This window comes from Petromyzon marinus, chromosome 5 (assembly GCF_048934315.1).
Source record: "Petromyzon marinus isolate PM22_M1 ecotype Great Lakes invasive population chromosome 5, UKy_Petmar_22M1.pri1.0, whole genome shotgun sequence".
Taxonomy (NCBI): domain Eukaryota; kingdom Metazoa; phylum Chordata; class Hyperoartia; order Petromyzontiformes; family Petromyzontidae; genus Petromyzon; species Petromyzon marinus.
Window position 1 is genome coordinate 20,001,508 of NC_133671.1, and position 26,005 is coordinate 20,027,512.

The 26,005-nt window shown below is 55.1% G+C and overlaps 3 protein-coding genes across 8 annotated transcripts in view; 2 read left to right on the forward strand and 1 right to left on the reverse strand.

Moving 5' to 3' along the window:
- Nucleotides 1–226: 226 nt before the first annotated feature.
- On the reverse strand, nt 227–4,462 carry CRYBA1 (crystallin beta A1). The gene is made up of 4 exons (XM_076060610.1): nt 4,350–4,462; nt 4,175–4,316; nt 3,781–3,923; nt 227–374 (listed from the first exon to the last, which is right to left on the reverse strand). Exons 1-4 carry the CDS (start codon nt 4,460–4,462, stop codon nt 227–229), a joined length of 546 nt encoding a protein of 181 aa, XP_075916725.1.
- LOC116939193 (beta-crystallin B1) lies at nt 2,561–20,374 on the forward strand. 6 transcript variants are annotated; one of them, XM_032947314.2, is made up of 8 exons: nt 3,652–3,754; nt 5,967–6,016; nt 11,558–11,619; nt 12,767–12,839; nt 13,251–13,369; nt 16,496–16,628; nt 18,636–18,778; nt 19,717–20,374. In XM_032947314.2, the coding sequence occupies exons 3-8, from the start codon at nt 11,615–11,617 to the stop codon at nt 19,883–19,885; spliced, it is 642 nt and encodes a 213-aa protein (XP_032803205.1). In that variant the 5' UTR covers nt 3,652–3,754; nt 5,967–6,016; nt 11,558–11,614; the 3' UTR covers nt 19,886–20,374. The 6 variants fall into 6 exon arrangements, with proteins under 6 accessions (XP_032803204.1, XP_032803205.1, XP_032803206.2 ...); XM_032947315.2 differs by lacking the exon at nt 3,652–3,754 and adding an exon at nt 4,159–4,978; XM_032947313.2 differs by lacking the exon at nt 11,558–11,619 and having other exon boundaries at nt 2,561–3,754.
- A 4,683-nt stretch (nt 20,375–25,057) lies between these two features.
- LOC116939194 (unconventional myosin-XVIIIa-like) overlaps nt 25,058–26,005 on the forward strand; it is a 155,400-nt gene continuing 154,452 nt past the window's right edge. Inside the window, exon 1 of the mRNA XM_032947316.2 lies at nt 25,058–25,376. The gene's annotated coding sequence lies outside the window, so the exon portion shown is untranslated. The remainder of the gene's footprint in view (nt 25,377–26,005) is intronic.

Below are 26,005 nucleotides of genomic sequence, written 5' to 3' on the forward strand. Positions count from 1 at the left end.
AACTGCGGTGGACTGCGCTGCGACTCGCTGCTTCGTGGACCGGGTCGCGAAGCGCGCTCATCCCAACGAGGACTCCTCCGAATGCGGCGATGGTGACGATGCTGGCGGCGTCTGGCGGATTAAGAAGACAGTTTCTCCTCTCCCTGCTCCTGCTGCTGCTACTGCTGCTTCCCCTGCTGTTGCTGTTGCCGCCGGTGTCGCAACAGGCCATCGCAGCGTGCTCCGTTCACTGCTGCACTCTGCGGATCGACTGCACCTGGCTGGTCTGAGCGTGCGACCCGAACTCGCGGTAGTGGCGGTACTCCCCCGTGTGGCGGTCGCACTCCATGATGTACTGGTACCCGCGGTAGCCTGGATACTGGTAGCAAACCCATCTGGGGGGTGGGTAGGTGGGGGTGGAGCATTCGTGGTTGTTGCGGTGGGAAAGGAGGGTGGAGGAAGAGAAGAGGGGGTTACATTCATGTCACGATCATCATTATTTCGTGTTCAGCGGTTAATGTGTCACGCGTTATCTGTTGCAGCAAGCTGCTCGACCAGCCTTGGAGTGAGGGCTTATCTGCGTAAGGTGCTATCGCGAGAATACAAGGCACGCCTATTCATAATAATCCTACATCATTATTTTTTGTAGCCGAGGGTGCTATTATAATTCGACGAACAGGTTTAGAACACAAAATAGCACGCGTCTCTCTGACAAAAAAAAAAAAATTCTGATGACTATGGGAGATGATCAAGGACGAGATGACGAGCTTGATCACGGTCGCATCTCGAGCCAGGGATGTCATTTCAGAATATTCGTGAGGTTTCGATTTAAGTTGTTAAAACACCAAACTGAAACCTTGTACGAGGAATCATGTCTGCATTAACCACAATACTTGTGGTCGGAATGCAAACAAAAAAATGTACTCTGATAATAAATGCATTGTTTGAGCCAAAAGACGCCTTTTGGCATCCTCTGGTCTAACACCGTTTGAGACGAGGCTCGAAAGAAAGATGTCTCTAGTGTGGACCAATCAGCTTCAAAGACAATGCATCATATTATCAGAGTATGTTTTTTTGTTGTTTACATTCTGACCACAAGATTTGTGGTTAATGCAGACATTATTCCTTGTAAAAAGGTTTCAGTTTGGTGTTTTAACATTGTAACACCTATTTTGTTGCCGGAAAAAAGTGGAAAACATATTCTCATATTTTAAGTTATTGTTAAGTTATTTATGTGCGCGCGAGGTAAATGAGAAGGAATGTGGACGAGAGAGAGAGAGGGGGGAGCGGGCGAGCGGGCGAGCGGGGACTGCCCCGAGTAAGGGAATCAGCTGAGAGGCGCCTTGAATGCATCAGATGTGGACTCGCAAAGGAGGTGGGAGATGGGAGGGGGTGGACGAGCAGATAGGGGAGGAGATGGGAGGGGGGGATGATGAGGAGGCAATGAGTGAGCGATTGTAGTTGATGGCATGGTGTGGAGAGAGAGAGATATACGGGCACGCAGGTTGAACACAGGCAGAGAGAGAGACACACAGAGAGGATATAGAGACACACACTGATTGAGAGAGAGAGAAAGATCTATAGAGAGACAGATGTGTGTGTGTGTAGAGGGAAAGAGAACAGACAGATCGACGGAAAGAGACAGACAGACGGAGAGAATGGGGTTAGAGGCAGAATGAGAGTGGGAGAGAGACTGAGAGCTAGAGAAATACAGAGAGACAGAAACATATATACAGACACAGAGGCACAGACACACAGAGACACACACAGACGTATAGGGACAGACACAGAGAGTTATGGACACACATAGACATACACAGACACATGCAGACAGGGACACAGACCAGAGCCATTCACACAGACACACACAGACGCATCCAGACAGACAGACCAGAGTCATAGACACAGAGACACGCACACACAGACGCATCCAGACAGACAGACCAGAGTCATAGACACAGAGACACGCACACACAGACGCATACAGACAGAGACACAGACACACACAGGCACATACACAGGCGCAGAGTCATAGACGCACAGGCACATAGAGACGCATACAGACAGAGACACAGACACACACAGGCGCATACACAGGCGCAGAGTCATAGACGCACAGGCACGTAGAGACGCATACAGACAGAGACACAGACACACACAGGCGCATACACAGGCGCAGAGTCATAGACGCACAGGCACATAGAGACGCATACAGACAGAGACACAGACACACACCGAGAGAAGAAGAGAGAGAGAGAGAGGCAAATGGAGCCGAGCGTCTGTCTTCTTCTAATAGAATCATAACTTATAGTGACCCCTCTGACTCCCCCCCACCCCGCCCCCCACTGCCCCCCCTCCTCCTCTCCCACCCCCCCCCCAAACTCGTGTTCTTGTTTAATGATCCCTGAAGCTGTCGAAGGCCCAAAGTCGGTTTCAGTCTCCAAAAAAAATCCTCATCGTGATGGTGGAGGGGGGGGGTGTGAATTAATCACTTGGGTGGTGGTGGGATAAACAGAGGGGGAGGGGTGGGTGGTGGTGGGGGGTGTCACGGTAGCCCCTGGGTTCATGTGGCGATGGAGAGAGAGGAGAGATGATGGGGGCGCGATGATGGTAGTGGTGGTGGTGGTGGTGACAGGGATGATGTTCGTGCAGCCTTTATCGGTGATGGCGCTGATGGAGAGCGGCGGCGGTGATGATGACGACGACGGTGAGACGGCGTCGCGCGATATTTGTCGAACGGTTACATTATTTGAACCTTCGCTTTTAGTCATTTTTTTTTGTTTTTCTCTCGCCGATGGCAGCGCGATGTTCAAGGGGGGGGGGGGGGCTAGATGCTCCAGTGCGGAGGTTCTGACGCTCGCCACGCCGAGAGGGCTTCAGATAGAAAGAAGAGTTCCTAATTCCGCAGTTGAAGGGGCGTACACTATCTCGTGGTTCACCATACTGTGCACGGTTTGGCTTGCTTAGCAATCATCGGGCACGTGCAGCGTGCAGTGGCTTAATTTGTATTTGAGCGATGGCTGTAAGTGAACAACAACAAAAAAACCCCGTAAATTACTATTTCATTATCAGGCTATAATTGGAACAGATACAAGTTTTGCTGGCTGGTTGGCGCGCGTGACGTCACCGTGCGCGTCCGTGCGATGACGTCGCCCGCATCCTACAGCCTCGAGCCGCGTCCGTGCGTCGCGCTGACGTCACGCCAGGGGTTGGTGGATCGCACGCAGATGCCATGAAAGTCCACTCCACGTGGGCATCGAGGAGGCGTAACACCCTGGCTCGCCTGAAGAAGGCGCGTACGTACGGCGAAGTGCGGATGAACCCATCGATCTCTTCCTTCAGTGTGGGATAGAGTGTTGCCCCCTCGCACGCGTGGTGGGTTTTGTCCGGGTGCTACGGTTTCTTCCCATTGTGTGGCTGAAAACATCTTCATCTACTGAGGACCGCAGAGCTCGGACAGTTGTTGCGAGCGCCGGCCTACCGACATGACTGCCGCCGCTGCCTTCCTCACTCGCCTCTGAGTCGTTCTCTCTCTCTCTTTCTCCCTTCGTGAGCGAGCGAATGCACCACAGCGCTGTGCTGTGCTGTGCGGAGGAGTCGGCGCTTTACAAGTTGGAGCTAAACAACACCCGGAGACACGACGCCCCAGGTCGAGACAGATGCCTCGACTGAAGGCGCTTGAGACGGCCGCTGCGGATCGACGGACGACCCCAGCCGCCGGTCTCAAGAGTCCATCCAGCAGTGGATTGGCGAAGACGGTGTGCGCGTGTAGCAGGTACGGGGGGGGGGGTGTGAACTTACGCTCCGCTCTGAACTTTCATGGAGCCGACCTCGCTGTTGCACCAGCCCATTGACTGCAGAGCCGGGAAGTCATCGCACAGGTCGCACGTCCGGCCCAGGAAGTTCTCTCGCTCGAAGATTGAGATCTTGGACTCCTGGTGGTTCTGTGTGAGCGGCGGGAGGAGGAGGAGGAAGAGGAGGAGCGAGTGAGACACACGGGGAGGAGAATGTGACGCCGGTAGGGTGGAGTGCGATATGACACAACGAGGTGGGAGCTACAGGGAGATGCGAGGAGCAGGATGAAGACGCGTGGAGGAGAATGGAGACACGGGGAGCAGGAGGAGGAGAATGGCGGAGGAGGGACGAGGAGGGAGAGACGCGTGGAGATGGAGGGAGAGACGCGTGGAGGACTCACGGCGCACATGATGGGTCGGAAGGACATGAGCCTCTCGGTGTGGTAGGCGAGGTTTCCGCTCCACGCGTCCCAGCGGGGGTAGTCGCCCTTCTCGAGGATGAACTGCTGGCCCTGGTAGCCGCTGTGCTCGTAGCCCACCCACCTGCGAGTCACATTGGGTCAACCTCGTCGTCACATTGGGTCAACCTCGTCGTCACATTGGTCAACCTCGTCGTCATCGACGTCGTCACGGACGTCGTCGAGATTATCGTTCGCGTTGTCTGCGTACGCCGTCGTCGTCATCATCATCGTCATTCATCGCTGTCGTCATCGTCGAGATTATCGTAATAGTTGTCTTCGACACTATAGTCATCATCATCATCATTTTTGTCGACATCGTCATCTTCAAAATGATCGTCTTCGGCGACAGGATCGTCATTGATATTGTCATGATGATGACGATGGTGATGAGAATGCTCATGAGAATTTTGATGAGGCTGCTGATGACGATGATGAAGATGATGACCATGATGATGGCGGCGATGACGATGATGATGATGATGACGATGGTGATGATGATGGCGATGGCGACAATGATGACGACGACGATGATGGCGATGATGATGGCGATGACGACGATGACGACGATGATAATGGCGATGACGACAATGATGACGACGACGATGATGGCGATGATGATGATGGCGATGACGACGACGATGATGATGGCGATGACGACGATGATGATGTCCTCACGCGCCGCTCTCCACGCGCAGGGAGCGCACGCTCTCGATGCCGCTCTCAAAGACGTTGTGGCAGCCCGAGGTGAACTCCTGCTTCTTGCCCTGCAGGCCCTCCTGGTCCCACACCGTGATCTGCGACACGCGGGACAGGCCCTCACCACTCGCCCACCGCTCGCTCACCGCTCACTCACAGCATACTCACCCTCACCACTCGCCCACCGCTCGCTCACCGCTCACTCACAGCTCACTCACAGCACACTCACACTTACCACTCGCTCACCGCTTACTCACAGCACACTCACAGCACACTCACCCTCACCACTCGCCCATCGCTCGCTCACCGCTCACTCACAGCACACTCACCCCTCGCTCACCGCTCACTCGCCACACATTCACACTCGCTCACCGCTCGCTCACCGCTCACTCACAGCATACTCACCCTCACCACTCGCCCACCGCTCGCTCACCGCTCACTCACAGCTCACTCACAGCACACTCACACTTACCACTCGCTCACCGCTTACTCACAGCACACTCACAGCACACTCACCCTCACCACTCGCCCATCGCTCGCTCACCGCTCACTCACAGCACACTCACCCCTCGCTCACCGCTCACTCGCCACACATTCACACTCGCTCACCGGTCGCTCACCGCTCACTCACAGAACACTCGCAGCACACTTACCCTGTAAGTCTATGGGTCTCTATGCGAGTCTGTGTGTCTCTGTGTAAGTCTTAAGCCTTTACTCGCAGGTCTCTCTCGAAAATGTGGCTTGGTCTCAACGGACTCTTACCTGGCCATAAATAGAGGTCGTGTCTATCCGTTTGTCTATCTGTCTGTCTGCCTATCTACCTGTCTATCTGTCTCTCTGTCTGCCTACATGACTCTCTGTCTCAGTCTGTCTTTCTCTATGGTTTGTATTTTTGCCCGTCTGTCTTTCTGTCTATCTATCAATCAGTCCCTCTGCCTGTCTACCTGTTACATTGTCTGACTCTGTCCCTCTGTCTCCGTCTGCCTATCCAGCTGTGTGTTTGACGCTATCTCTGTTTGTATCTCTTACCTTCCAGAAGCCAGAGAAACCAGCAGTGTCCATCTTTTCCATGTCTTCAGCCAACAGGTGAGCGCACTCCTGTGCCACGCGGGGAGGTAACTTCCGATTAGAAATCCGCGGAACCCGGAGACCCGAGTTGGATTCCCGCTCACGGCCAACCAACACCAGTGGCTATGATCTGAACCGGTTCTGGGCCTCCCCTAGGTCGACTCGGCCTCAAATGAGTACCTGGTGCGGTGTGTAAACATCGCCACTAGGGAGACAAAGGCGGCCGGGCGTGCTGCTAGCCACTCACCCCCTCGTGTGCCGTGTCGGCCTTCATAGGTGCTGCTAACAGCACTTGCCCCCAACAGTCTGTTAAGGCTACACGGGAGGGATCTTTGTCTTTGGTAACTTCCGATTAGAAATCCGCGGAAGGAGCGCCGTCGGACACGAGGCTTCCGTGTGTTTTACAATTCCATTACTTAATCATTGCTGTTGTTATCACTATCACGGTCATCATCGGTGGTGGAGCGGTGGCATTGTGGTTAGCAACGCTTTAACGGCGAACTCAAAGACGTTGAGTCCCAATTCCCGAAGCAGCGGCTCACGTCAGTGGCGAGTGACACCTGCACCGCCTTCTGGGCTCGCCACATTTCACCAACCCGCACTGACCAGCGTGGTGAAGTATGGTCAAACAAACTCGCACGACCTACGCGGCGTGGTGGGGCGGAGCGCAAGAAGGCCTTCATCCAGCAGTGGATGTAACCGTGGCCAGTGCATTACGATTGCATCGGTAAAATTCGCCACCCTCCCCCCCCCCCCACCGAACTTTAACCATCAAAACCTCGACTGAGCGTTCGACCGACTCGTGCCCCGGGTACCATTGGATACCCGGAGTCAGAGACGAGTGGGGGGGGGGGGGGGGGTGGGGCAACACTCAGCGTTCCGCACAGATGGGTGCACTAACCCACTTGCTGTACTGCCACTCCCTTTCCACCACCACTTTAAATCCCAGCGTGGGGTTAAGCAACCCCCCCCCCACCCTCCCTCCACCGCTCGCCCCCATCCTCAAAAAAATAAATCTACCGGGCGAAAACCCCAGGGAACCCCAAGAGGGAGCATGTTTAAAATCCGATTTGTCCGGATCGGCGATCCAAACGGCGTTACTGCACCGCAGCCTTCAGCCTCTGCTTCCTTCCCACGTTTAGGGCGACATCGCTACGAATCGGCGTCCCGCTCTCGCCGTGATCTCTGCACAATCCACCAACCCCCATCTCCCAGAGAACCTCCCCCCCACTAACCAATTGAAAAGACCCCCCCCGCGCTTTTTCACACTCCACCAGTCACCCAGGGACGTCTGTTCTATTCCATGCAGCACGTGGTGCTTAGAAAGTCCATTAGTCATGAGGCCAATTAGCGGTGCCTTGGCAACTGGTGGAGGGAATTAAACTTCTCTCTCTCTGTGTGTCCACACGCAACCCACCGCTCGTTGCGAACGGAGGGCTGATGAATGACTGCGAACCCCACGGTACTCACCACACGAAATCACCAAGTGTCGCAGTCCATCCACAGCGGGCCCTGTCATTTATACGTGGACCGGGCTGGGGGTGGGAGGGACTGCGGGCTCGATTTGGAGGCGGCGGCGTCGGCAGGGGGGGAGGGTGGGGGCAGGAGGGGGTGCTGAGAGGAAATTGTGTTGAGTGGTGGTGGTGGTGGTGGTTGACTCCGGCGGCTGATGTTCAATCGGGGCAATGTTGTGGTGATGTGTTGGTGGGAGGGACGGCCGTGTAGGTGGATCAGAAGGTTGGAGGATGGGGTGAGTGGGTGAGTGGATGGGTGGGTGAGTGAGTGGGTGGGTTAGTGAATGGGTGTCTTGAGTGGGTGAGTGAGTGAGTGAGTGGATGCGTGGGTGAGTGGGTGGGTGGGTGAGTGGATGGGTTGGTGAGTGGATGAGTGGGTGGGTGAGTGAGTAGTGAGTGGGTGAGTGAGTGGGTGAGTGGATGGGTAGGTGAGTGAGTGGGAGAGTGGATGGGTGGGTGAGTAGATGGGTGGGTGAGTGGATGGGTAGGTGAGTGAGTGGGTGAGTGGATGGGTGGGTGAGTGGGTGGGTGAGTGGGTGGGTTGGTGAGTGGATGAGTGGGTGAGTGGGTGGGTGAGTGAGTGGATGAGTGGGTGAGTGAGTGGGTGGGTAGGTGAGTGAGTGGGTGAGTGGATGGGTGAGTAAATGGATAGGTGCGAGGGTGAATGCATAGGTGAGTAGATGGATGATTGAGTGGATGTATTAGTGGGTGAGTGAATGGATGGATGGGTGGATGAGTGGATGGGTGGATGATGGGCCGGGGGGGTAGGATGCTCTCATGCGCAGTTGTAATGTTTGCCCAAGCACATACCTGGGCGCTGGACTGGGGGCTAAATGGTATTTGGGGGGGATGAGCGAGTGAATGGCTGCATGAGCACGCTCTGGGAGCGGATGAACAAAGCAAATCGCTTGCTCATCAGGTCGTGATATTCCCCTGGTGCACGCGGGCTGCCCAGGGTTAGGGGGGTGTTTTTTTAGTTTTTAGGGGGGGGGGTAGTGTGCTGTGAAACGCGACCACAGTTTACACGGGTAGCGACATTGCCAATCATTATTCTTACATCAACTGTGTCCATTCATCAACACAAATCTATGGTATATACCGTATAGAACCATCGAGGGGTGGTCATTCATGTATAACCGTGTCAACTGCCAAAGGCCCCATCAACCACCATCAATTATTTTACTATCGCAATAATCATTGGAGGGTGGGGCGGTGGCACAGTGGTTAGCGCACTCCGCCGTGAAGCCAGCCGCTGGAGTTCGATTCCCGCTCACGGCTCACATCAGTGACAAATAATACTAATAATAACGAAACCGTATGGCCAAACAACCCCCCATAATTAAACACAGTGCGATGAGGTCATGGTCAAGCAGTGGATAGACAGAGGTGGTTTGCGAATCAGTATCAGACGTCGTTATCATTCACGGGCTACATATCCATCATCCAGGAGCCATGGCCAACGTTGTCTTAGATTAGCGGCCTTCCCACCAACCCTCGGAAGCTAAGCAGGGTTGAGCCTGGACAGTGCTTGAATGGGCGACCGCCGTGGAGGACTGGGGTGGTGGGCAGCATCTCCGATGAGCACGGTGGGCTACGTACGGTGCGAAAGAAGTTCAACATACGTACAGCAGAGAGCAATGCGGCAGAGTTCAGGGTTGCACTGTATTTCTATTATCCATCGTAACCTTCACTGCCTTTACGGATCCGCAGTGACCAGCGTGGTGAAGTATGGCCAAATGGGCCACACGAGACCCTTATTTAGCAGTGGATTATGCAACTACCCGCTCCGGTCTGAAGAAGGCATTGATTCTTCAGTCGAGCGTGTCATCATTATCATGATCATTATAATAATACACGGTAAGTGATGCTGATTATTCTTAAATGTATCAATTTTCACCATGAATGACGGAATTGGGTTGATTAGACCGCAATCATAACCCGCTCACGTGCTACTGCGAAAAAATGTGGCAGGACCTTCCTGAATATGAGTCACGAGATTCGGTGACACTTTCCTGGGTAACGCAGTCCACTAACAATCGTCATCATCATCATCATCACCCTTATCACCTTCTCGAAGGCGGCCGGCCCGGCGTGGTTCCGGCCACACCACCCCCACGTGTGGCGTTCCGGCCTTGAAAAGGTGCTCGCCGCTCGCTAACACCACTTGCTCCGGTAGTCTCTTGAGGCTATACGGGAGATCTTTGTATCAGAACGAGCATCTTCGTGACCTGGTCCGGATTGGGTTTTAGGGGGATGGCGGGGGGGGCTGTTATAGTTTTTTCGAGTCGGGGGGGGGGGCTTTGTATATTCAATTTGCTTACCCCTGAATATTTCACCACGACCACCACCACTCTTGCCCTATGTCAGACACTCCACGATTTTATTCGCCTGGGGAAATGTGCTGCTGCCTCCGGGCTCTGGAGACGACCTGGAGAAGATTCCAGGCCACGTGTTGACAATGATGGCGAACAAGTGGGAGACTCTTTGACTTGTTGAAGCTATTAACATCACATTTGTTTTCACGTTACAGTGTAGTGTTATCCGTTCTTTGTCCATTTAAAACCATCGTTCCATGTAAGTGTTCACATTCTTTTTTAAGCACCCTGTATATTGTGAACATTGATGTATATAGGTGCGATGAATAAGGGCCATTGCCCGAAACGTCGCAGATTTTTTTTCTTTAATAAGGCCACATCATTACTGGCTACTTGTGATCGCTTACCATTTCACTGTAGGGTTCATGAGTGCGAAGGTATTGAGGGATTACGCTTGATCCACTACCAAGTCCAATGTTTTATTGGGGAGGGGAGGGCGGCAGAGAGTGGTGGAATGGGGGGGGCTCTCAATTTGTCAGGCCTTGGACTGCACCCCCCATCGCCCCCCCCCCATAAAGCCCCCCGCGTTATTGCGACCCCACACTCTCCTATAGGCCAGGATCACGGTCAACACGAGATTGTGTGATGACCATCACCACTGACGTGTTTCTCAACGCGTTCGCGACATCACAAGACAAGGATCGCCCCGTGTAGCCTGAACAGACTGTAGGGGCAAGTGCTGTTAGCGAGCACCTATGAAGGCCGGAACGGCACACGAGGGGGTGGGTGGCCAGCACCACGCCCGACCGCCTTTGTCTCCCCCAGTGGCGATGTTTACACACCGCACCAGGTACTCATTTGAGGCTGAGTCGAACTTAACACACACAACAACAACCGTCATTCGCCACTAAGTGGCGGTGACATCACCACGACGCTTGTGCCAGGCCATGTGCACCTTGAGGCCACGTGAAGCGTCGAACGCCCGCTGGCAGGAGGTCACGGGGCAGACCCAGGTGCCACGGGTCGACTGACTGAGATGACTGGCTGATGCACCACCTGTGCCCCCTACTGTGCCAACCTGCTGTGCTTTAGCCACCCGGCGCTCCGCTCGCCACACACTACACACACCACGCAATGTCATTTCGCAGAGGGCTTTCACGTTGCCTCCATAACGACAACAACAATAGCCTCTGACAATGGCGCGAGGGAGAACGTTCGCGCGTTAGAAACGTTGCCTGCGATATGCTCGGCGGATATCAATTCGTGTATCTGCCCACCAGCCCAACTCGTGTCAGCGCGCTCACAGAATTACAATGACATCACAAACAACCACAAGCGGCACTGACACAGCACTAAAAGAGCTGGTGATTACATTAAGTTCGTTCATTTGTTGCAGTTTTTTGTGTTCTATATTTTTTTGCCCCTCCCCCTCCTCTCTCTGTCTCTGTCTCTGTGTGTGTCTGTGTCTGGTCATCATCTCTCTCTCGCTTTGTATTCACAAACTACGCGTTTCCATTCGCCGCGAGTCAAGCGAGAGAAATGATCAGCATCATCATCACCACCACACGGGATTAGGCGATTCGCGCCGACTCAGCGCCACGCCGAGGGGGAGGAGACTGGCCGCTCGTTTTTGGTTCATCACGAAGTGGGGGGGGGGGGGGTGGGTCGGGGAATTCGCTGATGATGGGGGTCTACACACGAGCATAAAACCACCGCCTCTCCTCCACCAGAAGCCACCCACGCCGACATCCCGACTTGTGACTCGAACCGCCTCTCGTCGCTTACCAATGGAGTGAGTCGATCGAACGCACTCACAACTCGTTCTGCGTGCAGATGTCTCCTCCCGTCCCAGCGAGGAACCCCCTCCAACCACCTCCACCCCACCGCGCCAAGCTGAGCCGACGACCGAGGGGGCACGCAGCGTTTGCCCCGTCGAGCCGATGTGAAATTACTCGTAGCGGTGGCGGAGTTCGATTGGAACTTTTGGTGTTGTTGGTGTTGTGGCGTGGGAGAAGAGTGTTCGGGGAACTCGCTTGGCGCAGCGGGCCGCGCACCGCTGCGTACCGGTCTCGGGCCTCCCCTAGGTCGACTCGGCGTTAAAAACGAGTGTTTTGGTGCGACGTGTAAATTATCGGCACTGCGGGTGTCAAAACGACGGCTGGACTTGGTGCTGGCCACACCGCACGCCTCGCGTGCGGTGTGGCCTTAATAGGTGCTCGCTAACAGCGCTTGCCCCAACAGCCCGTGAAGGCTGTACGGGGGTTCTTTGTCTTTGACCTTAACCCTCTGAGTGAAATAATGTACCTCGAAACCGTGAATTCTGTGGGGGGGGGGGGGGGGGTTCAAGGTTCGAAAGTTTAGTGTCTCGGATGTTTATAGCCACCTGCATGGACTCTCAAATATTCTAGAGCGGTGGTTCTTAGCCTGGCGTGCACGCACCCCCCTGGGGAAGCGAGATGACCTCTCTGGGCATGCGAGACAAACCGGATTGTTTGTTTTTAAGAAGGTAACCCACAGAAACGCGAATTCAGCACGGGCACGTAAGTCACAACTACTTTGTGCCATCAAACCTACGTGTTTGTTAACACATTCGAAATTTTATTTTTATGTTTATTGAAAGCATTCGTGACTGCAGGGATTCATATTCTTGGTTCTTTCGGTAAAGTCACGGTTTTTTTGTTTGCGATTGGGAACCAAAGTTGGGTGCAAGGCTGCAGAAAAGTTCTCAGAACCGCTGTCTCTCGACTACCGCTGAGGGTTGACTCGAGTCTCTCGGTCACGATCGGCTCACGTTGCATTCCACGGTCACCGCTCTGCCACTCGCGGAGGACGGCGAATTCAAACCACGCGCTCGTCAACTAAAAGGCGTGTAGCGTGGACTTGGCAGGAAAGCGAGGATGTAATCGGCGACGTTTCGGGCAACGGGCCCTTCTCCACAGGATGGCTCAGAAGGCGACTCAACCCCAGGGCACTGCTCATGAAGGAAGCCACCCAACCACCGGTGGATTCAAGGTACGCAACTCGCGCCGTGGTCTATCCACTGCTAGATGATGCACCGCGGTTATCGTCATCTCCGGCGCATTCGCATCGTCGTCATGAACGCGATACATCTAAAATGACCATCACGAACCCGACAAACTTATCATCATCATCACCAGCCCTATATACAGCTATCATTATCATCATCATCATCACAAACCCTATACAGCTATCACCGTCATCATCATTACGAGCCCTATACAGCTACCATGATCATCATGAACCCTATACAGCTACCATAATCAACACTATCTTCATGATGAGCCCTATACATCTACCATCACCGCTACCACCATCGTCGCTGACGAGCTCTGCACCCCCGGTCACTGCCGCCCCCCCCCCCCCACCCTTTCTCCCCGTGGCTCCGCGTGGCCCCGCGAGCAGCTGGTCATCTTCGAGCTGGAGAACTTCCAGGGCCGACGCCTCGAGTTCACTGCCGAGTGCAGGAACGTGTGCGAGCGCGGCTTCGAGCGCGTGGGCTCCATCCGCGTCGACACCGGCCCGTGAGACACACACACACATACAACAACAACCGCCATTCGCCACTAAGTGGCGGTGACGTTACCACGACACACAGATACACACACAGACACACGCACAGACACACACACAGACACACACACACACAGACACACACACACGCGTGGGGGTGAGGGGGTCTCATCACGCGGGCACCACCGGGGTTCTCTCGGGGGTAGAGGGGTAGCGGGGGGGGGTGATGGGTGGTGGGTTTCTCGGGGGTCTGTTGCATGCCGGGGGAGAGTGGGGAGGGGTCTTTCGTGGTCTCATCGGAGTGGGGGGGGGATCTATGGGGGTCTCTCTGCGTCTCTCTGAGGGGGGGGGGGGAAGGGGGAGGGCTTGCCTTGGAGTTTACTTGGGGGATCGCGGGATCTCTGTGTCACAGTGTCTTTGCCGTGGCTTGCTCGATCTCTCGGGGGTCTCTCGGGGTGTCTCTCTCTTCGTGTCCCCCCCCCCCGTGACTGTGTGTGTGTCTCTCTATCGTCCTGGTTTCTCTCGGTGTCTCCGTGCTGCGCTCGTGTTATCCGTGTCCATCGGAATCTCCACTTCTCTCGGTTGCTCCATCTCGCCGCGTGCCTCTGCGCTCCCTCGGGATCTCGGCGTCTCTAGGAGTCTCCCTTCGCCTATGCCCGGCACCTCTGAATGCCTCTCGGCGTCCCTGGAATCCCTGTCAATATTCGCTGAGCGAGATCTCCCACCCTCTCTCCACACCCACCCACTTCCTCCCTACTCCATCCGTTCAGCGGTGTGGTCTTCGTATGGCTTGTGTGACGTCAGATGCGACACACACACACAGAGAGAGAGAAACCCACAATTTCAATGTTTTATTGAGCGACGCAACTTAATATCGCGTAAGATAATGGACGGCCAGAGTCCCGGCAGTAATAAACCCTCTGATATGAGCTCACAGCTATTTCTGCAGCGAGCTCTTTAATGTAGTGAGGCGAACGCTGCCTGGACCCAACACTAAACGCGTTTTGCTTTCGGTTCAGTGACCACCGCGTGCCCTCTCTCTGTCCCCCCCCCTTCCCCACCATTACAGCCCTGCCCGCCTTGTTGTGTTGGCGGTGATGATAGACTAACAAGGCGGCGTGCCAGCGCATTGCGTGAGCCTCGGCTGTTGCTTTAGTAGTTAACGCGCGGGCCAACAGGGAACGCAGCCTAAATGTAACACGTAGATGGATAGACATAAATTATCATGTGCGTGAGCAAACAAATGCATAGCAGAGACGTTCTCCAGAGTATCAAAGTGCCAATTTTGTGCCGCGATTGACGCAGAGTTGGCCAACTTGGTGGCGAAGTTGTGCCGTGCAAATTCGCGGCGATTGGTTTCAGGTGTGTTGCGAACAACAACAGCAGCAGCAACAACAACAAATATGGCCCAAAAATTGTTTGAAGAGTGTCGAGCGTAGAGATCCACAGGCAGACAGAAGGATAATAATTTACCGGCCACGAAAATAATAATTCTATAGCGGCTCTCTTTAAACATATATATGCATTTTTTAAAATATATAATGCCGCTCTGTGCCTCCTCGCTAAGCTGTGTGTGCTGGGGGCAGTCGGAGACGAGTTTGATGCTTCGTTAATTTAAGAAGAAGAAAAAATACTTAAAAAGTGAGTCTGAGGACCGCTCTCTATGTCTGTAATTAAATCTACGATTGTCACCTGAGTGTCCAGCACGAAAAGTCTGGGAGGCTAATGTAAAATAGTTATTCACAATTGTGTTTTAGAACGCCACTGCGCCCTACCTCTCTCTGGCCCCTCTCTCTACGTGTGCTGTGACGAAGGGCCGTTGTCTGAAACGTCGCCTGTCATATATTTATTTAGGTTAAGGGCACAGTAGTATTATTATTATTGACGAACGTTTTGAGTGTTGTTGTTATTTATTATAAGTATGGTGGTGCCATCACTGCCAACGCAGCCGCAGCAGCAGCACCAAAGAATTTGTTGGAACAATTTAGATGATTTAAAATCGTCAGCAATATTAAGATGAAATCCACGAGACAGATAGATAGGTAGATGCAAGGACGTTAATAGAACGCGTGGCGTAGATTCATCCCTGTAAATCTGTAATCCGGGTCCGCGAAATCTGATCCCAAACTGTCGTTAATTAAATAATACACTAAACTATCAATTAACTAATTTGCTTGTTTAAGATTTTCTTCATTAATTGAAGTAGCCAAACATCCCAATGTAGCAGGAACCCTTCTGAAAACATAGTCTTTTATTTCCCCGGCAGATTAAAGAACTCGAATTACGTATCGTTATTGTGATTGATGTTACGAACTCGTAGTATTATTGTGAGTAGTATTCCTAGTATTTATCGCGCGTTAAGTTTTATTATTTTATCGCCCGCAAATCCGTCTCGACAGCGCGTCGTAAATTGTGGCGCAATTTTTTTTTCAGAAATCCGGGTCCGCTTGCCACGCGCGCGGCCTGTGAATGATCTGGCGAGCGCGGCGCTGGGAGGAAAATCGCCCGCCGGTCCGAGCCACTAAATCTGCGTGGGGTCGCTGTCCGCGGTGCTGAATGGGATGGATGGGGGGTGGGGGAGAGAGGCAGTCTGCTTGCGCCTTGTCTATATGCAGGGCCACTCCCGAGCAAACGAGCCTCGTCTCGCGACACTTGTGCCCGCATAAGGAGATCCGCGGAAGTCGCGCGACTTCCGCGGGTTTATCTTGATCAATTCGTCGATTTATTTAAAAAATATATATTTTTGTTTTAGCCGCCGCTTGTGCTACTGGTACAGATGAGGAGCGGCAGTGTAGCGCTCGGGCGTTGCGCTGCGCTACGAACCTGGCGGACCCGAGTTCTATTCCCGCTCACGGCCACCAACACCCAGTGTCAATTCTCTGAACTGGCCCTGGGCCTCCCCTAGGTTGTCTCAGCATCAAATGAGTACCTGGTGCGGTGTGTAAACATTAGCGCTGGTAAAGACAAAGGCGGCCGGGCGTGGTTCTGGCCACACCACCACCCCCTCGTGTGCAGTGTTGGCACTACTCGCTAACACCACTCGCCCCACACTTCTGTCAAAGCTATAACGTGGGTGGGGTGGGGGGGGTGGTCATCTTTGGCGACGCTTCCACGGATTTCTTCCGCCGCGCGTGCAGATGGGTCGCCTACGAGCAGCAGAACTGCCGCGGGGAGATGTTCGTGCTGGAGAAGGGCGAGTTCCCCCGGTGGGACTCGTGGTCCAACAGCTACCGCAGCGACCGCCTGATGTCCTTCCGACCCCTCAAAATGGTAACGTCCCCTGCAATCCCTTCCCCGGCGGGGGATTGGGGGTTCATAACGGGGGTGGGTCCCATGAAGGGGTTCAGTGGTGTAGTAGCTACATTATCCGCTCAGGGGGTGCTGTAATTGGTCAAGTTGGGGCGCCCAATGTTGTGATTTGTGTCGCAAGGTCGCACCCAGAGGCCATTGCATTTCGCGGGTCTTCTTGCCTTGATCACATCGTTACATGCGTCGTGTTGTTGTTGTTCTTTGACACTGTTGTTGTTGTTGTTGAAAACAATTCTCATGGCGGTTGTCAAGAGGGGCCCCGACTTGTAGCTTGGGTTACCGGGGGGGATGGGGGGGGGGGCAAGGCACCCCCACGTTAGTATCGCGACTGGATCTACGGATGAAATGCGCCTCACCAATGTAGATTGTTATTATTGACGATGCTGTTATTATAATGGTTGTGTGGAATACAATTGGATACTTAACAACAACAAAAAAACCCCACTCATGTCCGCACAGATGGGTGCACAAACCCACTTGCTGTACCGCCCCGCCCACCCTTAACCGCGGTAGCCCACCGGGGGAGGGGGGGGGGGGCGGTGACGGTACTCTCGATGTGATTCACCAACCCTCGCCTACAAACACGCCGCTTAAAATGTCATCCGCTGCCACTTTACTCTCGCGCCCCGAGAGGCGAAGACCCCCCCCAAAAAACCCTCGCCGTGCTGCGTGACACGGCCAAGGGTACGCTGGAGGAAGGTCAAGGCGTGCGGGGGGGGGGGGGGTTGGGGGGTTGGGTTTTTAGTGTCATCCGGGTGAAGAGGGGATTAGGTGAGCGTCGAGCCATGCGTGCCCATAGAGAGCCGTCCATTGGAGCCGATCAACAACAAATGTAGCGGACAGAATTTTTTTTAAAAAGACCTTTGACAGCGAGCACATATGAAGGCCGCCACAGCACACGATGATGTGTGCTACACACCGTCGCCCGGTAGACACATTTTAGGCCGAGCTGACCTAGGCGAGGCCCGGGACTGGTTCAGATAATCGTCACTGGTGTTGGCCGTGAGCACACACAACGACGACCACCACAACAACAACAACAACCGCCGTTCGCCACTAAGTGGCTCGCTGCTCGACAGGTCACGGGACAGGCCCCAGGTGCCATGCGTTGACTGACTGAGACGAATGGAAATATGCACCAAAGACACCAAAAAGATCCCCGGTATAGCCTGTAACAGACTGTAGGGGCAAATGCTGTTAGCGAGCACCTAGAAAGGCCGGCACGGCACACGAGGGGGTGGGTGGGCAACACCACGCCCGGCCGCCTTTGTCTCCCTAGCGGCGTGTGCCGTGCTGGCTTTCATATTGTGCTACTCGCTAACATCACTTGCCCCAACAGTCCGTTAAGGCTATGCGGGGGATCTTTGTCTTTGTTGTGACACAGCGTGGCGGTAACACACCCACGCACGCGCACGCGTGGGTGTCTGCTGCTGCTGCGCGGAGCGACTAGAGGGATGGGTTGGGGTCAGGATTAGTAAATATGTCTGTGCCTCCTCGCTACGTCCAGACAGCGTCTACATTGAAACGTGACAAATACGCGCCAGAGTTCAAGCGTTTGGTGGGCGCAGTGGTTAGCGCACTGCCTTCACGCGCCAGAATATTTTTTTTTTAAATGAGTTTGATACCCTGGGCCATGAGGCGAAACAATCGAGGTTAAACAAACAATCGATGAATCAGTCGATTATTGATAGAGTGAAATTCCTCCTGGGATAGTAATCAATACACCCCTCTTCCCCCGCCACCACCCCCCGCAATCGATTCCCTCTCCCCGTCTCATTCTCCCCGTCTCGTTTCTATTGTTTCCACCCCTCCATCTCGCTCCTACTCCATCCCTCCATCACTCCATCATCATCCTCCTCCTCCACCCCTACTTCCGCTCCCACCATCTCTCCATTCCTCTCCTCCCCTCCTCCTCCATCATCCTCATCCTCCACCACATCTGCTCCCACTATTCCACGACTCCCGCAGGAGAACCAAGACCACAAGATCTCGCTGTTCGAGAATCCCGACTTCACGGGCCGTAAGATGGAGATCACGGAGAATGATGTGCCCAGCCTCTGGGCCTACGGCTTCCAGGACCGCGTGGCCAGCATCAAGGTGGCTGGCGGGACGTGAGTACCTCCACCTGCAGCAAACAAAGATCCACCGTGCGCTGTTCGCGAGCGCCTATGAAGGCCGGCAACACACGAGGAGGGTGGAGTGGCCAGCACCGCGCCCGGCCGCTTTTGTCTCTCCCCAGTGGCGATGTTTACTACACACCACACCAGGTGCTCATTTGAGGCTGATTCGATCTAGGTGGGGCCCAGGACCGGTTCAGATAATAGTGACTGGTGGTGGCCGCTACACTACCACGCCCCGTCCACACACACGCACGTGTCTGTGTGTCTATACCTACGGAGTGTAACAACCCTTTGCAAATCCACTGCTGGATGAGGGCCTCCTCATGCCTTCCCCGCACTTAAATGCAATGCATCCCTGCACATTGCAGCATTACCTGTCTGTGCAGAGATTTTCAGTTGTCTAATATCTGTTCCTCTGATCCCCCCCCCCCCCCACCTCATCTCCCTCCCTTCTCACTCCACCCTCCCATTGTCTTCCGTTATCGCTCCCTTACTCCCTCCCCTTCCCGTCCATTGTCTCCCCCCCCCCTTCCTCTCTTCTCTTTCATCTTCCTCCCTCCCCCCACACCTCCCTCCACACCCATTTCCCCCTCCCTTACATTGTCGTCTTCCACCAACCCTCCCGTCCCCTTCCTCTCCCTCTCTCGCATCATCATCATCATCATCTCCCTCCCTCATCCCTCACTTCCATCTCCCGTCATCATCATCATCTCTCTCCCTCCATCTCTCCCATCATCATTTCTCCCTCCCTCCCATCTCTCCCACCATCATCATCTCCCTCCCTCCCTCCCATCATCATCATCTCTCTCACTCCCTCCCATCTCTCCCACCATCACCATCACCATCACCTCTCTCTCCCTCCCCCCCCCAATCTCTCCCACCATCACCACCATCATCTCTCTCTCTCGCCGGGCTCGGGGCGCCTCTAGGTGGGTGGGTTACCAGTACCCCGGTTACCGTGGCTACCAGTTCGTCTTCGAGCGCTGCGATTTCCGCCACTTCAACGAGTGGGGCGCGCAGCAGCCGCAGATCCAATCGGTGCGCCGCGTGCGCGACCAGCAGTGGCATCCCCGGAGCCGCTTCACCTTCTCCAAGTGACGGCGCCGCGGCGGGCATGAGGACCACGACGAAGACGACTACGACCCCAGCTCCCCTAACACCTCGCAGACCGCCCAGACCGATCCACCCTCCACCTCCCCCCCCCCACCCCAAACCCGATCTTGACCTCGTGTCTCCACGTGGAGACGTGCAAAATTGCACTCAAGTACGATTAATCATCTCGAGCCACGTGGTTACTCTGTCCTCTCTTCTTGCATCTCTTCCTCAAGGGCGGGGGGAGGGGGGGGCTTTCTCTGCTCTTCGCGACCCTGCCACCTCTGAGATTATTTTCCCTGGACCGTGTGGGCCCTCACACCTCAACACTTATTTTTTTTTTCCTGGGCCCTCTCCGATCATCTCTAACCTCATGGGTCCTTAATCGCCCCCTCCACCCATCACCACGACTATCCACAACCTTCTCTGACTGGAGGGTGGGTCTGCTGGCAGTACTATTAATTCAATAAATCAAAGACTACTTTATTCATTGAATCGCTTCGTGTCGGTGTCTTCATTCAATCGGAGCGAGGAGGGTGCGACCAGTGAGTGTGCTGTGAACGACACGACGGAGGTGGATGCGCGCGTTGCCCTAAGAACCCGGCGACCCGGGTTCGATTACCGCTCACGTCGACGCCAATTGCCAATATCTGCACCGGTCCTGGGCCTCCCTTAGGTCGACTCAGCCTAAAATGAGTACCTGGTGCGGTGTAAAATCATCGCCACTGGGGAGACAAAGGCGGCTGGGGCGTAGTGTTGGCCACCCACCCCCTCGTGTGCCGTGCCGGCCTGCATAGGTGCTCGCTAACAGCACTTGCCCCAACAGTCTGTTGAGGTTATAGTGGGGGGATTTTTGTCTTTGTATATATATACACCAATGTGGAGCGGTAGTGTAGCGGTTAACGCGCTGCGCTATGAACCCGGCGACCCGAGTTCAATTCCCCGCTCACGGCCAACACCGGTGACGATTATCTGAACCGGTCATGGGCCTCCCCTAGGTCGACTCAGCCTTAAATGAGTACCTGGTGCGGTGTGTAAACATCGCCACTGGGGAGACACGGACGGCCGGGGCGTAGTACTGGCCGCCCTCGTGTACCATGCCGGCCTGTATAGGTGCTCGCTAACAGCACTTGCCCCAACAGTCTGTTTTACGGGGGATCTTTGTCTTTGATCACGGTGGGGGTAATAGCACGTGCGTGTGTGTGTGTGCCCACGGGCTGTTTCGTCGTGCACGATTTCACCGACAGCCGCTTGCACCTTGAAGCAGTGGAGAGGCATCAACAGTGCCTCTCGAATCTCACGCGTCGTGCGCGCGCGCGTGCTTGTGTGTGCGCGCGCGTGTGTGAGTGTGTGGGGAGCGGTGGTGCAGCGGTTAGCGCGCTGCGCTACGAAACCCGGCCACCCGAGTTCGATTCCCGCTCACGGCCAACACCGATGACGATTGATCTGAACCGGTCCCTAGGCCTCGCCTAGGTTGACTCAGCCTCAAATGAGTACTTGGTGGCCGGGTGTGGTGTTGGCCACCCACCCCCTCGTGTGCCGTGCGGGCCTTCATAGGTGCTCGCTAACAGCACTTGCCCCAACAGTCTTTTTGGGCAACGGTAGTGTCGCGGTTAGCGCGATGCGCTACGAACACGGCAGCTCTGGTTCCTATTGACCAATGATATGCAGTAAGTAAACATCGCCAAAAGGGAGACAAAGGCGGCCGAGCATGCGTGGAGTCGGCCACCCACCCCTTCGCGTGGTCGAGCCGCCTTTCGCTGACAGCACTTGCCCCAAACAGTCTGCGGAGGCTGCACGGGGTGGCTGTGCTCTAATAACCACAAATATATACTCAGTATATAAAACCAATCACGTCCAATTCCTCACGCTGCATCTTCGCGCACTTAGCTCCTCGCCAGCATCATGCATCACGCGCTAATTATATCCATTAAAGGCAGCAGAAGAGCAGCCACAGAGGCACGTGACCAGCCCACTGACTCACTCGACAACGGAGAGGAGCGGCGTTCGTTCAATCAGCCGATGGGGGTGGTGGGGGTGGTGGTGGTGGGAGGGGGGGCTAGCTGCGTGGATTGCAAAACTCCCGGAGCCACTCGTGATGAGTGAGCCTCTTGATGCCACTGTGTTATCAGCTTCATCACTCGCATTATTATCTGCATCATTATTATCATGTTGTTCCCTCTCTTTTTCTCTTTCTCTCCCTCTCCCTCTCTGCCATCTCTCGAGATTAATATTACGATCAATTTACGGGCTCCGAGCGCACACGTGGTCACGCGCTAGCAAGCGTGTAATTGTATAATTACCGTGTTAGCAATTAAGGATCTGAACCCTCCCCTCCGCCCCGTCCCCTCTCCCACCGCCGCTACTCACCGCACGTAAAAAAGACAAAGATCCCCCGTATAACCTGAACAGACTGTCGGGGTAAGTGCTGTTAGCGAGCACCGATGAAGGCCGGCACGGCACACGAGGGTGTGGGTGGCCAACACCACGCCCGGCCACCTTTGTCTCCCCGGTGGCGATGTTCACACACCGCACCAGGTACTCATTTGAGGCTGAGTCGACCTCGGGAAGGCTCGGGATCGGTCCAGATATTCGCCACTGATGTTGGCCATGCGGCGAGACTTAAACTCGAGACGTCGGGTTCGCAGACGCGATGCGTTAACCACTGCACCACCGCTTCTCCGCATCAACAACAACAACAACAACAAAAAGAGCCGCCGTTCTTCGCCAGTGAGTGGTGCTCGTGCCAGGCTAGGTGCACTGAGGCCATCGCATGAAGTTTGGAAGGCCCTCTGACAGGAGGTCACGGGGCCGACCCACCCAGGCGTGATGGGTTGACCGCCCGAGGTGAGTGGCAGATGCACCCCGTGTGCTCCCCACGATGCCCAACCCAACCTGCACTTACGCACGCAATGCAGCTGAAGTTTTTGTGTCGTGATGGCAATGGATCACCAGGAAGTACGAATGGCACGAAACGTCTAGAAAATCTACACCCTCGGTCACTCGCTCGCACGCACAGATGATGGCGTGGTTCATCAAAAGACGCAGGGCCGCAGTGGCGGTGATGATATTTTCGCCTGACTCCCAACACGTCGTTTAAATAAAGATTGACCCGAAAATTGGAATCACTCACCGCCGCTGCTGTGTTTGGTAATTGAGTGGTCGGGCGGGCGGGCATGTGTGCATGTGACCAGGGTTGGATTTCCAGCTCACGGCCAACATCAGTAAGTGACTCTACCCTGGTACGGGCTGTAAACATCACCGCCGGGGAGACAAATGCGGCTGGGCGTGGTGGTGCTAGCCACCCAAGCCCCTCGTGCGCCCTTCCGACCTCTATGTATGTGTGTTGAACTTCTTTCGCGCCGTACGTGGCCAACCGTGGTCATCGGAGGTGCCACTCGCTGACAGCACTTGCCCCCTCAAAAAGCCCGTCGAGGCTATACGGGAGGTCTTTGTCTTTGGTTGGGGTGTGATGGTGGTGGATGGTGGTTGTGTGTGGTTGTGTGTGGTGGAGGGTGGTGGAGGGTGATGGAGGGTGGTTGTGTGTGGTGGAGGGTGGTTGTGTGTGGTTGTATGTGGTGGAGGGTGGTGGAGGGTGATGGAGGGTGGTTGTGTGTGGTTGTGTGTGGTGGAGGGTGGTTGTGTGTGGTTGTATGTGGTGGAGGGTGGTGGAGTGTGATGGAGGGTGGTTGTGTGTGGTTGTGTGTGGTGGAGGGTGGTTGTGTGTGGTTGTGTGTGGTGGAGGGTGGTTGTGTGTGGTTGTGTGTGGTGGAGGATGGTGGAGGGTGGTTGTGGGTTGTGGTGTACAGGGTGGCCACAACGTCTCTTTGCATGATGTGGGCTCCAGCCCATTGTGTCCTCGCCAATTGGGATTTGTTTACGCAATCAGCAATGAGGCGAGCGATGAGACAATATGATGATGTGGCCCATCCGAAGCCCAGACCTGACGACAACAAAAGTAACGTTGTGAAAATAATTCCCCATTTTTTAGCACCGACAATACTTCGCATTTTAAGATTGACAGGGCTATGAACTCGAGACAGCTGCGAGGAACTACTTTCGCAGTACGCAGCCGCATCACCCACTTGGAAGGATCGACACTGCGAGGACGACGTAGGCACTACTGCAGCTGGGCGCTGAGAACGGAGGGCAGCACACGCGGAGTTGTTCGACACGAGGTGCGTTGTTTTTGCTTTTCACGCAAAGGGACTTCTCTGGAGGATGTGGTATGGGCGGGGGTAGTGGCCAGGGTGCTCGGCTATGATTTATAGCGCGTGCGTGAATAGGGACCGCGTGCTTCTGTCAATCCATTGAGGAACCCCTCCCCCTCCCTCGCTCCCCCTCTCCCTCGCTCCCCCTCTCCCTCGCTCCCCCACCCCCTCCCTCGCCTCCCCTCCCTCGCTCCCCATCCCTCGCCCCCACTCCCTCGCCTCCCCATCCCTCACTCCCCCCGCCCTCGCCCCTCCCCCTAACTTCACTCCCCCCCCTCTCTCGCCCCTCCCTCGCCCCCTTCCTCTCTCGCCCCCCCCCCTCTCTGTCTCGCCCCTTTCCTCCGGCTTGCCCCCCCCTGCTCGATTCTTACAGCCACGCCTCTCACCTCCTCTCCCACCCCTTCTCACTCGCACTCGTCTCCCATCGTGGCGCTCCCTCGCTCCACCCCCAAGCCCTCGCTATCGCCAGGGCCGCCCAGAGGTCCCTGGAGGCGCGGGGTTCAATGCCACGTGGCGACCCCCCCCCCCCACACCTAATTTATTCATTTGCAAAAAATAAAACAAACCACACAAATGGTTCATGGTGGGGCCCTCTTTTTATCAGAGGCCCGGGGATAATGACCTCTATCCCCCTTCCCACCTCTCAGCCCCCTTCTGGGCCGCCCTGGCTACAGCAATCCCTCCCTCCTACATCCCTCCATCAATCCTCACTTTCTTCTCTCCCTCCGTCACCCCCCCTCTCTCCTCACCCCCCCCCCCCCCCACCGCGACTTTTCTTCCTTCTCTCCCTTCTAAATCCCTCTGTCCTCCCCTTCTCTTATCCCCACCCCTCTCTCCCTTGCCGCCCTCCCCATCCCCCCCCCCCTCTCCTCCCCGTCTGTTTTTCCCTTCTCTTATCCCTGCCTCTCTCTCTCTCCTCCCTGCCCATCTCTCCCTCCCTCTCTCCCCACCTCCCCCTCCTTCACCCCGTCTCTCCCTCCCTCGAGAGCCAAAACTCCGAACCCAAACCGTGACCGTGTGTCCTGGGACAACTTTATCTTCAGCAGTTGCTCTCTTTTCTCTCTCCCCCCTCACCCCAACTCTCTCTCTCTCTCATCTTTCTCTCTCGCTCGCTCTCCCACTTTTCGAATAAATCTTTCTCACGTTTTCGCAACAACAACAACAACAAAAGAACGAGACGCAGAGGATAAAAGGTGGTGGCCTCGTCAATTTCACGGCTGCGATAGCGACGGCGGCTGTGGGAGGGGGGGGGGGGTCGGCGCTCTGAGAAGTTGGCGCAGCTGCAGGTGAGCGAGTCGACCCGTGAGCGAGTGAGATCGAGAGAGAGAGCGAGTGAGATGGAAGCGTGGAGATGATGGATGTGGGGAGGAGAGGCGGAACCTGACCACCCCGGAATTCCGATTCCCTCTCACGCCAACACCGGTGACGACGATTTTCTCTGAACCATGGGGCGACTCGGCCTCCAAACGAGTACGATGTTGAAACATCGTCACTGTGAAGATAAAGGCGGCCGGGCGTGATGCTGGCCACCCACCCCCCCCCCCCCCTCTTGTGTGTCGTTCCGGCTTTCATAGTTGCTCGCGAGTAGCACTTGCTCCCAGCGGTTGGTTAAGGTTATACGGGGGATCTTTGTCTTTGTGAGTATGTATACGTGTGCGTGTGTGATGCTGTGTCGCTGATGTTGGCCGTGAACGGAATATCAGTGACGAATATCTGAAACGATGCCGGGTCTCGGCCTCCGAACGAGTACCTGGTGCGGTGTGTAAACATCGGGGAGACAAAGGCGGCTGAGCGTGGTGCTTGGCCACAGCTCTCCCCGCCGTGTGCTGTGTTCGCCTTTCATGGGTGCTCGTTAACAGCTCTTGCCCCGACAGCTTGTGAAGGCTATACGGGTGATCTTTGTCTTCACATGTTG

Coding starts and splice junctions, on each gene's coding strand:
- LOC116939193 (XM_032947315.2), top strand. CDS start 4,564: ATGATCGTCTTCGGCGACAGGATCGTCATTGATATTGTCATGATGATG. Junction 6,017..11,557: donor TCCATGTCTTCAGCCAACAG/GTGAGCGCACTC, acceptor CTCCTCCACCAG/AAGCCACCCACGCCGACATC. Junction 16,629..18,635: donor CCTTCCGACCCCTCAAAATG/GTAACGTCCCCT, acceptor CGACTCCCGCAG/GAGAACCAAGACCACAAGAT.
- CRYBA1 (XM_076060610.1), bottom strand. CDS start 4,462: ATGATGATGACGACGACGGCGTACGCAGACAACGCGAACGATAATCTC. Junction 4,317..4,349: donor GACGACGAGGTTGACCCAAT/GTGACGACGAGG, acceptor TGTGACTCGCAG/GTGGGTGGGCTACGAGCACA. Junction 3,924..4,174: donor TCCGACCCATCATGTGCGCC/GTGAGTCCTCCA, acceptor CCGCTCACACAG/AACCACCAGGAGTCCAAGAT.